This window comes from Molossus molossus, unplaced genomic scaffold, assembly GCF_014108415.1.
Source record: "Molossus molossus isolate mMolMol1 unplaced genomic scaffold, mMolMol1.p scaffold_m16_p_1, whole genome shotgun sequence".
Classification (NCBI taxonomy): Eukaryota; Metazoa; Chordata; class Mammalia; order Chiroptera; family Molossidae; genus Molossus; species Molossus molossus.
In genome coordinates this window covers 18,385,837-18,398,873 of record NW_023425344.1, presented here as the reverse complement: position 1 = coordinate 18,398,873, position 13,037 = coordinate 18,385,837, and the positions used below count along the sequence as shown (strand labels likewise).

At 39.2% G+C, this 13,037-nt stretch overlaps 1 protein-coding gene across 1 annotated transcript in view; it reads right to left on the bottom strand.

The window, feature by feature from the left end:
• Nucleotides 1-13,037, bottom strand: part of TBC1D19 (TBC1 domain family member 19) — a 117,546-nt gene that overhangs the window by 30,303 nt on the left and 74,206 nt on the right. Inside the window, exons 14-15 of the mRNA XM_036266080.1 lie at nucleotides 10,407-10,491; nucleotides 8,097-8,141 (exon numbers count right to left, since the gene is read on the bottom strand). Of these exons, the coding sequence (XP_036121973.1) occupies nucleotides 8,097-8,141; nucleotides 10,407-10,491 (130 nt within the window). The remainder of the gene's footprint in view (nucleotides 1-8,096; nucleotides 8,142-10,406; nucleotides 10,492-13,037) is intronic.

Genomic DNA, 13,037 nt, shown 5'->3' with positions numbered 1-13,037 from the left:
AAGGCAAGAGGGCTGTGGGAGGGGGAAGGAGGAGGTCAATGGGGGGAAAAGGTAGACGTCTGTAATACTTTCAACAATAAAAATAACAATATATATAATTTATATAAACAATTCAACAACACAAAGCCTAGCCTATACTACAGTAGTTAATAAATGTTTGCAATTAAAAAATGAAGCAGCAGCAAGAAAAGTATTGGTCTCTAGTCAGGAGATCAGGATTTCATGGTGGGCTTGCCATAAACCAGCTGGTTTACCTTAGGAAAGTCAATGAACCTTCTGAGGGTCAGTAACTGCTTGTCATACAAAGGGACTAAGGTTGTCTCTGAAGTATCATCTAACACTAAGATTCTATGTTCAACAATTATGACTAGAGTAGATGCAGAAAAAGTTGTGAGAGCTGAAGAAAACTGGACATATGAGAATCTTCCAGTGATAAGATTCTTTATCATCTTAAAGGTCTTTGCTTTCTAGACAATGAAAACTTCAAAACCAGATTAGATTCACATTGAAGGTCTGCATTCCTAATGATGAGAGCTACAACCTCTAGTTCCACAGAGCACCTAGAAGGAGGCCCCAAACCATATTTCTTCTTCAAGTCTCTCTGTTTATATCTCTGGACGCATCTCTTTTGCTTCCTGCGAACACCTGTCTTTGTCTGCCTTCCTTCTCCAGCGCTTCCTTTATTTCCTTTAATAATGAGAGACTTTTAACAAATAATTTTTAAAACTCTCTTTCCTAATTTTCTACAATAATCACATTGACATGTAAAAAAAAAACTGAGAAAAATAAATAGAAGGCATACTTTGATGCCTTACAGAAATATAAATACACTTACAGCTTTCTAAATACTAACTCTCAAAGCAGATTACTATTATACAAAACTCCTGTAATATTACTGAAAAAAACATTTTCCTTTTGCTATTAAGTTACTGCGGAAACATTTACACAAGCAGACTAAGGTAGAAATGAAGATCTTACTATTATGGTTTTCATCTTCCACAGATATTTATTAAGAGTCTGCTAAGTGTAAGGACACCTTAGCCAGGACAAGGCACTATTAATTAGGAAGCTTACAGTGAATGAAAGAGTGAGCTGCCAAGCAGCAGAAAGGGATGCATGTATTAAGATGACTCATGGTTAACACACCTTCATCACCTTTCCCCAAGTCCTGAAACCTACCGCTGTTCTCTAAGGAGCTAGGGTGTGAGCTGCAAGAGACAACAGCCACCATTCACACTGTGCATTATCTTTACCGTGCAACACAGTATCTTCTACAAGTGAGGTGCTCAATAAATCTTGCTAATGATGGAAACCTGAGCAATTATAAATACAATCAAGGTTTATAAATAAAATATTGAAGTATAAGCATCATTTATGAATACATAATCACCATACAGGATAGGAAGCTCTCAGTAACTCAGTGTTGACTTATAAATGTCCAATGTAGTCACAGACATGGAATTCGAATTCTGTGTGTCTCTAGGCAAACTAGCAACACTTTGAGTCTCCATTTTTATTTCTGAAAATCACGATCAATAAGACCAACCTCATTGGTTGTACCAAACACCAATGAGTTCATGTATTTCAAGTGCACCAGTATAGTATTTAGTCCACTGCAAATGCGTCAATAACCACAGCTTTTTGTTTTTGTCTTTTTGTTAATCCTCACTCGAGGATCTTTTTCCATGGATTTTTAGAGAGAGTGGAAGGGAGGGAGGGAGAGAAACATCGATGTGAGAGAGACTCATCGACTGGTTGCCTTCCACACAACCTCAACAGGAGCCAGCGAGGAAACCTGCAAATCAGTCCAGCCAGTGTGACTCAGTGGATTGAGCATCGTCCCATGGACTGGGAGGTCCTGGTTCGATTCCCTGTTAGGGCACATGCCCTGATTGCGGGCTTGATCCCCAGTAGGAGGTGGCGGATCGATGTTTCTCTCTCACATTGATGTTTCTATCTCTCTCTCCCTTCCTCTCTCTCTGAAAAATCAATAAAAACATAATTTTTTAAAAAACTCGCAACCCAGGTACATACCCTTAACCAGGAATCGAACCCATGACCCTTCGGTCCACAGGCCAACTCTCTAACCACTGAACAAAACTGTCTAGGGCAATAACTGTAACTATTTTATGCTATCAGAACGGAGAATATCACATTTCAGTATCAACTTAAATGTAAGAAAATCTTTTTCTGTGTTAGATAAGGAATGACTTCAGCTTAATCAACATTAGCCAGAGTTTAAGACTCCAAAAAAAGGTACACAGTCCACTCTATTGAAGAAGGACAAAGTCAAGATTCTGGCAAACAGTAGTAGGAGGCATAATAAGCACCGAAGAATCCATTAACACTCTAGGGCACATACCACCTAGAACATGTCTTTGATCTTAGATGCTGTCATGTTCTTGGCCAGTGTGTTAAAATCCTTTCCTTTGGCTCTCATCGCTTCAGTGTTTCAAGGGTTGAGTTTCATATACCTGGCCATCATCCAGGAGTGTTACTTCTAGCAGCCATTGGGATGCTTGAGACACCATCTCTTATCTGGCCTAAGAGTTCTACAAGTCTGCTATGAGTCATTATTATAAGATCCGAGCCTTCCCTTATCAATCTGAAGAAAAGTCTAAAATATTAACTGCCTACTCCATTCAATAGGAATAACTTTATAAAGCAATGATTTAGTGGGCCTTTGACAAAGCTCAGAATGGTAAACATTGTCAACAAAAATAAATCCTGAACTAGATGAGATATAAATAGAAAATATGACTCAGAAAATGCCCCAAATATTAACATGCTTTGCACTTACTAAATATTTTCCCTTCATTTCCTCACTGTCTCTATTAATACTTAACATTTATAGTTGTACCCGAACACTCATATCTGATGTACATTAACATCACTCCAGTTGACAGCAAATTTTTACACTCTTTCACTTGGGATTACTTAGTACAGTTTATTTAATTCATTTGTTGAAATAATCATTTCCTTTGTTTATTCCCATCCCACATGAGCCTACTGGTCAGGAAGAATAGGGATTAGGACAAGAGATAAATTGTTTTCCAAGTATTTCCATTATCTTTCTGAATTAGAACTTTAGAATATGACTGTTACTTTTAGTAGTTAAAACTTCCCCAAACATCAGAACATACCTATATTTAAATATCAATCTAAAAGTCATTTACATAAAAGTTTAATTAGGTTTTTAACTTATATCTAAAGGTACACATCATGTGAATTTTAGATTACGAGATGTTTTGAATTTCTTTCATTTAGATGACCAAGTGCACTGCTATTTATCATCTTGACACTTGCAAGCAGATTTTAAATGACCTATTTTCATTATTTCTTCCAAGAGCCTTTCCTAATCTTTACTGCAAGGGGCTGTGCTGTGCCCTGGAGGGTGTTAGCAGTATCCGTGAGATACAGGAGTGCCCGTCTCCCCATCATGATAACCAGAAGCACCTTCAGACACTGCCAGATGTTCTGAGGGCTGGGAGGGGAGAGCAGAACTGCCCTTGGTTGAGCGCCTCTGCTCTGGAGCCCTAAAGCTCCTCTCCTTCGTGTTTACTGGCAACTGACTGTCTTCTCTTGTCTTATTGGAAACAAGTGGTATTAGCACATCGCGAGGTCTGTTTCCGTCTCAGGCAGAGCTCTGTGTAAGTCCTGTCTCCTTGCTTCTGTTCTTGCTCCTCTGTATTCTTCTGCATTATCCCCTCACTCACATGCTAATGCTTACTGACCGGTAACTTCATGCCATGCAGGGTTCCAGGTGCTAGATACCTACCTGTTGGGCATCCGGACTATCGGGGTCCTTGTTTTCTTGAAGTGTATGTTAGAGTGACCAGGAGGCACCTGTCCTGACCACCCTATCTGAAATACCCATTCCCTCCCCCACCTCCCTACCTATTATCAGTTTATTTTCCCTTTTTTGTTCACTTTGTCACTCTCTGAAATTATTTTCATTAGCTATTCATTTACTTGTTTATTATATGTCTCTCTCATGAGAACGAAAGCTCCTTAGCAGCAGGTACTTCCACCGTGGGTCAGTCACCTAGAAGAGGGAGCCAGAGCAGGGCTAAATAAAGATTTATTAAATGAATAAATAAAGACAAATTATACCTGTTGAACAAAGAATAAAAACAAGAAAAGCCTCTAAAATTCCTGTGTAGAATCTCCCTCAGTTTAGAAATTTTGCTCACCAGTTGTTTAATGAACCTACTAGAGAAATCTGTCCCTTGACAAGGCCTCAGATGAGGTGAAGAGGCGACGTGATACCACGTGGCCTGCCATGTGCACCCCGGGAAAGGGGATCACGGGTATGGGTGAGTGAGCAAACCTCAGCCCCCTTTAAGCACCTGCCTGGTCAGGGAGGAGTGCACCAGTGAGCGCAGGCAGCCTTCCTGGGCGGCCACTGGGACCAAGAAAGCCGGGCCAGTTTTGGTAGTGGTGGCGGCAGAGGTGGCCTCGAGGTTTCCCAGCAGCCCTGTCTTTGGCAGAGGCTGTACAACAGGGTGGGAGATAGAAGACTGTCACTGAGTATTGCCTTGAGTAAACTAAAGGGATAGCAGACCAGTGGGCCTGTCTCTTCCTGCTCTGCCACTTGAGACTCACTGCCCAGAGAATCCCCCTGATTCTGGAAGATTCTAAAACAACCTGAAAGAAAACATGATTCTAAAGAATCAGGCTTATGAACAGCTGTGGGGCTACCCCATTAAGCATTAAACTATATTTATCCTGGATGAAATCTTTCTAGAACCTAGTATATACACCTTTCACTTTTTCAATGTTAACCACTTTCTTTTCTTCTAAAGACACACACTATAATAAACTCAGAAATGTTTTCTGAAGCAATAGGGCATGGTGATTAAGAATATTGCTTCTGAAGTCAAAGGTCTTGGGTTCAAAGCCTAGCGCTGCCACTCACCAGCTGGGCGAGTTAACACTCTGCCTCAGCTTCTTTATCTATAAATAGGGATCACAGACAATATTAGTACCTGCCTCAGAAGGTTCTTGTATGGATTAAACAAATTAATAATTAATACATGTAATGTACTTAGCATCTGCTACTACTATTGTTTTTACTGCAATATGTTTTCTGAGTACCTGGTGCTCATTATACATGTCTTGACTTATTAGAATATGCTCCGAGCCAGTGACACCTTTTCAAAGGCACAGCGCCACGGGCTCTCGGTCAAACAGCCCTGACGACTCGCTGCAGCGTGCACTAGGCTGTTCCGCGGTCTTTCTGTTTTCCTCTGTAAGATCTCTGACTTTTCCCTTCCACTGCTGTTAGTCACCTTTCCGATCTCTATCAGCCTCTTTCCATGCTTCTGTTTTCACAGGGGATCAGAAAGACAGCAAGCCAAGTTTGTTAGACTTGTGTGTTAGTAAAAGCTAGTGTGTTCTAAACTAAGCTGGAAAAGCTCTGCGATGAATACAGAGAAGGAACCTGACTCCACAGACATCTCTTTTGGCCCAGAGGTATTTCATTTCCTGATTAATAGACAAATATAAAAAGTTATCTGCAAATTAAGTTTCTGGTGAGATAGGTATAACTATGGTTCTATATACATGTTAACATTTAAAAAGCCTCTAATTCGTTCAAATAAATAATCATTAAACTCTTAGTAGAGCTAGATACTGGATGAACAAAAATGAATTATATAGTCCTGAACCACAAGAAACATGCAGTCTAGAGGGGGAGATGAAGCATAAACAAGCAATGTCAAGCTCACACCGCTAGAGAGACCCAGGATCTTTGCGCCGGGTGCTGCGGGAGCCTGCACAAAGGGCCTTTGGCGAACCTGGGGACGCAGGGCGAGCTCCTGAAGAGGATGCGGCCTGGACCGAGACTAGACACCAGGAAGGAAAGGCTGACTGGGCTGTTCCAAGCCTGGGAACGGAGGAGGTAATGAGGTAGGAAGCAGTACAGCGCTTTTGTGAGAGTAGGCGTGCGCGCGCGCGCACATAGTTAATAGTTTGATATTGATGTGATTTTAAAAAATGTCCTCATGTGCCATGCCAAGAGGCTTGGACATTACTTATCAAGAAATGAGGAGCCAGTAGGAAGCCTTTAAGGAAAAATAGCAATTTTCATATTTTCCTCTCAGATGTGTAACTCAGACAGCACTGTAAAAGACAGCAACAGAGCAATATCTTCTATAGTGCTGATTGTACATCTGAAAGGAAAATATAGTACAAATCAGTTGTTAGAATGACGAACCTCAAAGGGAAGGAGGGAGGGAAGATGGGAAGAAATAAAGTAAAGAACTTATATGCATATATGAGTAACCAAGAGACACAGACAACAGTGTGGGAAAGGCAGGCGTGTGGGGCAGGAGCTGGGAGGAGGAGGTCAATGGGAGAAAAAAGAGGGCACATCTGTAATACATTCATCAATAAAGATAAGTTTAAAAAAAGATGCTAGGAAAGACTGGAAGAAGAGAGATCAATCAAGTGCCTGTAGCAGTTAATAAGCAACAGAGATAGCAAAGCACTAATGAGGACAGAAGAGAAATTATGGTGGGAAGAGAGGCCCCATGTGTATTTTGAAGATGAAATTGGACATTCCAGCCCTGGCCGGCTTGGCTCAGCAATTAGAGCACTGGCCTGTGAACCAGAGTCTCGGGTTCGAGTCTGGTCAAGAGCACGTGCTTCGGTTGTGGTTTGGTCCCCAGCCCTGGTCGGGGTCATGCAGGAGGCAGTCAATCGATGTGCCTCTCTCACATCAATGTTTCTCTCTCTCTCTCTCTCTCTCTCTCTCCCTCCCTCCTCCCTCCCACTCTATTAAAAAGGAATTGGACATCCCTGGTGAATTATTAGATGGGGAGGGGTGCAAGGCTGAGAGTAATCATGAATGACTGCCAGGTTTTAGGCTTGAATTATAGGTTAGATGAGAGAACAATTAACTGAGAGAGAAATAGCAGCTTTTTGTTTTGTCTTAAAATTTAATTTTTGTTTTTCTCTTTTGAATAGTGGACATGGGAAGATAGATTAATGAGTTCAGGCTGAGTCATGTTAAGTTTGAGTTGATCATTGTAGAGGTCAGAATTGAAGATACACATTTTCGAGTACTGAACAAATAGAGCCGAGAGAGCAGGTAAGAAGCCCTAGGAGACCATGTGAAGAGGAGAGCAGCAGAGCAAGGCTGGGGTGGGACAACGGAGGACGCAGTGCTGAAGGAGGGCCCCGGGGGACGGCTGTGAAAGGACCTGGGATACCGCACACAGAGGCGCAAAAAGGGAACAGTGAGTTTTAGATGGAGTGCTCATAAAGAAGCTAAACACACTTGCAGCGACTGCATTTTCTGAGTACTCACTACATACACATCAGGCACCGCACTGTTTCATACACTGTCTCTCATTTACTCTAGTATCCACACACTATAGATGACGAATCTGAAGTTCACTGAGGTCCTGTAACTAACCCAAGGTCACAGGGTGAGCTGGCAGAACTGGGGTCTGAACCCAGGTCTGATGGATTACAAAGCCCATGTTCTTAACTCTGGAGTAAAAGAACTTCTTCAGCATGCAACTTAAGATTATCATAATAAGAGCTGCCATATATTTCTTTCCAAGAAGCATAACCTAAAAACTGTCTAATAATGTCAAAGGAGCATTTAATACTTAATGAGGTCATTATACATTTGATCACTTTGTACAATGAAAACAGATTATTGCAGTGATATTTCTTTACAGTCTTTTTCTTTCATAAACACTATACTTATCAAATTGTGAGAACAATCAAGTATAACACAAGGCAAGCCACTCATTCGAACTCTGCTCCAGTAAAGCCAAAAGGAAGGTCCTGAAGGGACTAGTATTCTTCCGAGAAAAACTAGGTGCCCTGGACTTAGATACCTGTTTACTTAGTTTCCCCACAAATATCACTCTTGGTCTCAAGGAAAACCAGAGAGGGTATATATACGTAGTGTAGCACAAACCTACCAAAGAGCTGCAAAAGTTAATTAAAATCGGTATTATGTAGGTTTATTTTAGATAATTATTTATCGATTTAAAGATAGAGAATAAGACAGTCATTCCTATTAGAAAAGTTGTAATTTTCCTATTTCCCACTAGAGGAAGCAGCAGCATTACTCTTACCATTTGGTGGATAAAAGACAGCATATTCTTCTATTCCTAGTTTTCCTAGAAGAGAAAGCCATAGAGGGTTTCAGTAGGATTAAATAAACAAAGCGTAGAAACTTAATTAATTTTGTGAATGTACTAATATTTAATGGAATTTTTAAAACCACAATAGTAAAATTTCATTTTATGCTATAAAATTAATTTGAAAATATGCCAGCCAATCTTTTGATATTAGCAATCCTTTCATCAATTAAAATCAATAGTATAAACTTAAGTATAAGGTAAGTGATACAAAGTAATTAAAAGAAAAAATGCTTTCAAGCGTCTTAAGAAGAGAAGCATCTATTTATAAGCTTAGAAATGTTTTGCTAACTATAAACAATTCTAATCTATTCATTCAAGCAAGTCCTAAGCTTTGCAATGCCTCATTAGTTTACATTTTTATAGAATGTGTAGAAAAATTAAAAAATGTCTTTATTTTCTGAATCCCAAAACAGTTCATGTTTCAAGAATGAGGCAAAATATTGGAAATCAGAATTGTCTCAAAAACTTAAAGTATATTCATCACATTCAAATGTTTAAAAGAGTTTTTAAAAATAGCTTTTCCTCAAAACTTTTAAGGTTCTCAGTTTTCCTGAATATCTCTAGGAAGTTTTTATGTTTATAGTGATAGTTTTTCTAACACCTTGTGTCTATTGAAAAATCACAAGCAATCTTGCCCTAAGCTTTAAAGTGATATTTGTAATTAAATTTTTAAAAATTTGTTCTGGTTGGGGGTGGTGGCAGAAAGGAGATGAAGAATAAGAACTATGACCAGTTTAAGTGAAGGTGGAGACAACAGGACTGATTTTGTGTGTAAGGAGAAAATGGAATAATAAAAAGTAGATGATAAGTGATAGATAGATAGATAAGTAGATAGATGATTGACAGATAGATAATAAATAGATGATAGATGATTAATGAAAGAAAGAGAGAAGGAAGGAAGGAAGGAAGGAAGGAAGGAAGGAAGGAAGGAAGGAAGGAAGGGAGGGAGGGAGGGAAGAAGGAAGGAGGGAGGGAAGGAAGGAAGGGAAGAAAGGAAGAAGAAGGAAAGAAAGGAAGGAAGAAAGACAAAATAAATAAAGAGAAAGAAAGACTGGTCCCTTAACCATGTGGCTTATAGTCCAGATTAAAACATGAAACATTAAGGATTTGTTTGCTAAATTTTCTGACACAGGCTTTAAGTGTTTTAGAGGTTTAGAGGAGAGGGAAATTGATGATGGATTGATGGACTTGGTGAGATGTAGGCTAGCTCTTCAAGGACCTATGCTTTGGGGGAGGAGGAGTAGGAATCCTTCCAGATGTGGGCAACATATGGAGGCTGGAATGAATATGGGGTAATGTAGAATAATCAGGAAAGCAAAGTTAGCTAGGTTAAGACAGGAGTAACTGATGGATGGCCTTAAATCTTGGCTGAGTTTAAAGGTGATTTCATTAGTCAATTAAGTTATACAATCAGGTTTTTATCAAATGATGTAAAACAAACAAACAAGTTTCTATAAATTCAATTTAGGATCAATGCAACAGAAAGAGCCCCCAAGCGGGGGTGGGGGGTGGGGGGGCTGAGCCCAGCACAAGATGATGTGGGCTTGTCCTAGGGCAGGGGGTGGAGAAATCAGGCAGACATCAGACTTAGGAGATACAGAAGAAACGGTTTCTTTATGGGAACAGCAGAAGGACCACACACATTAGCGTCTAGTGCCAGGTGTTCACCACTTAACAAAAGGGAGAAGCCGGGAAAGGGTTCCAGGTAAAATTAGTTCAGTTGTCAGGTGGTAGCAGAATTTTGAAATAGTGATATCCTACAGGCAGCTAGTGATAAAGAGGAGAAAACACTAAAATAGAAACTAGAGAACTATTAGCATATAAATTATATCAAAATTTTAAGTGTTACAGAACATTTTGAGAGAAGAAATATAGAAGATAAAAAAATGAGAAAAAGCAAATTCATGTGATAAATTCATAAAAGGGAAAATAAAAGTCAACAGGTAAGACAAAAACAGCAATAGAGAGAGCAAACAGTCTTGGTATGATAATGTAAGTGCTAAAAAATACTTCCATGTCCTGGCTGGATGGTTGGAGCATTGTCTCATACACCAAAAGGTGGTGGGCTTGATTCCCAGTCAGGGCACATACCCAGGTTGTGGGTTTGATCCCTGGTTGAGGTGCATGTGGGAGGCAACCTATCAATGTCTCTGTCTCTGTCTCTCTCTCTCTCTCTCCTTCCTCTCTCTCTAAAAAAGAAACCAATTAAAAAATACTTCCTTTATGTTACTAAAATTTTACCTCTTATGTATGATCTCGGTGGTGAAGCACTGTTGTACGCAAAGTGACCCAACACAGATGTATCCCGGGAAAAACAAAGTAAAACCTGGGTATAACATTGGAAAAAACAAACAATTAAGCACTGTTTAATTCATTGCTATTTCCTGCTTGGGAGGCACTGAGGTAGACTCTTTCAAGTTCAGTACTATGCTTTGCAATGAGAAGAGTGCCCTCTATTGGTACACCTGTGGAAAGTGTAACCATCAATGCCAAGTGTGATGTCAACGTTCATGGGAAGATTTCTTAGCCACTTAAACTTTGAATGACAGCAGAAAATGCAAGTTGCTAACTACCAGTTGATTCTTTTGTTGTGTTTTGTGGCCAAAAAGAGAAAAACTGGGAAAAATTTAACAGATGAGAGATGTATGAGGGGACCCTAGGAAACAACAGTGGCATAGAGCAAGCAATTTGGGAAGTGCAGGACACTGGACCTAGACCCACTGCTGGGCGGAGCAGCAGGAAGCTGGCATGTCAGAGTGGGAGGGGAGGCAACTCAAGGTGTTTAGAAGGGATGGCAGCCACAGCAGAACAAGTGGCAGCCCGATACATGTTAGAAGCTGGTCATCCCACCAGCAGGTAGAGTGCAGCAGTCTACCCAAATCAAGGATGTCAATTAGGAAAGACTGAATTGCTGCCACCAGCCTGGAATTTAGGGGAAGGCAATAAGTGATAGGAAATCTGGGTCTTGGCATTAGAAGACCTGGGATTCAAAAGGTGTTACTAAGAAAAGAAGTTGGGAATGACTGGAAAAGGCAGAAGCCCAGTTAACAGAACAGGGACTAGAGTAGCAACAAGAGTGAATAACCAGGGGAACTATGGGTCCAAGACACAAGAAAGGGACAAGCTTTAGAAAAAAGCTTTAGAAGATTGTGCTGCAGTCAGGCCTAAGGGTGAAATGTGTACCAACCATTGCCACTGATTTATTTTCATTATATTTTAAAATTCTACACAAGCAATATTTGTTTATGATAAAAATTAGAAATATGAGTTATCAAAATAGGAAAAACACTGATAATCCCACCAATGTTAATATTTTGACTCTTCTTATACACACATATATAAATTTTTCAAACAAAATAGGATTATACCTATTGTTATATAATCTATTTTCTCTCAAAATTATAATACAAACATTTCCTAGCCACAGTTTTATTTAACCTATCTTTTTTTTGTTGATCATTTAATTATTTCTACCTTTCCCAAACTATAAACAATGTTGCAGGTAACTTCCTTATATCTAAGTATTTAGGTATACCTTTACTTAAATTTCTAAAACTGGACTAGATGTCTTGTCAAGTGATGGGCATTTTAAATCTAAAATTTTGATACACATTGACAAATTGCCCTCCAGAAAGGGTTTCTTTTTATTTAAATTTATCCAGCAGTAAGATAGTGCTTATTTTCTCTTACTCTCATCAAATGGGTTATCATCATCTTATAGGTAAAAAATGGCATCCTGCTTTAATTATACTCTTCCATTATCATTTAGTCCATTTTAAAATGAAAGTTTTTATAACTATTGATTTTTTTAAATTATTTGTATTCTAATGATTTTTATCTTTGGTCTATATGTTACAAATGGCTTTGCTCAAATAATTTGTTAATTGTTTTTTACATAGAGATATTTTTTAATGTTTACATGCTCAAATCCACCAATACTTTCTTCTATACTTAAAAAAAGTCCCTACCCAAATTTGCAATCCTCTGTACATATTCACCTTATGAAAGTCATTGGTGGTGTTCACCGAATATTTCTGGTTCTTCTCCTTTGGGAATATATGTCAGCTTATCTTTTCTGGCATGCAAATCTCTATCTGAGTCTACTTCCCTGGGAACCCATCTTGCAACATAGTAAAAGTGGGGGGAAATGGTCAAATTCTAAATATAATGTATAGGCAGAACCAGCAGAATTTACTAACATTGGATGGTGTGTGTGAGAAAAAGATAGGAATCAAGGATGAAGCCAGGTAGAAGGATGCTTGACCTGAATAAATGGAAAGATGGAGTTACCATCAACAGAGACAGAGAAAATTGAGTAGACCAATTTTGGGAGTAAGATCAGGGGTTTAGTTTTCAACATTCTAAGTTTGAGATATCTGCAAAATATCCAAATGGAGATGCTAAGTAGGTACTTGGAGATACTAGTCTGGAGTATAGGAGAAAGGTTTGGACTGAAGATATGAAGTTGGTAATTATCAATGTATATGGTAACAAAAGCCACAAGATAGATGAGCTTGGTGAAATTACCAAGTGAGTGAATGTAACTAGAGAAAAGAAGGCCAATAACTGAGACCTGGGACACCCTAACATTAAGATATTGGGGAGAAGAGAAGAAACCAGTCTAGAAAACTGAGGAGTAACCAATAGAGGTGGATTTCACATTAGCATGGGTCCTTTTGAGTGCTGGGAATTGGTAGGAGATGTAGTGTGTTTTTAGGTAAGAAGGGGAAGTCAGGTTGTAATAAGAAAGTGTTTCTATGTATGCATTTCTAGTAAACTGCCTAATAAGAGTTCAAAAAAAAAAGAGAGAGAGAGAGAACCTGAATTTCTATGGTTCTAATAAGTTATTACTTTTCCTCTTATTCTAAGCAA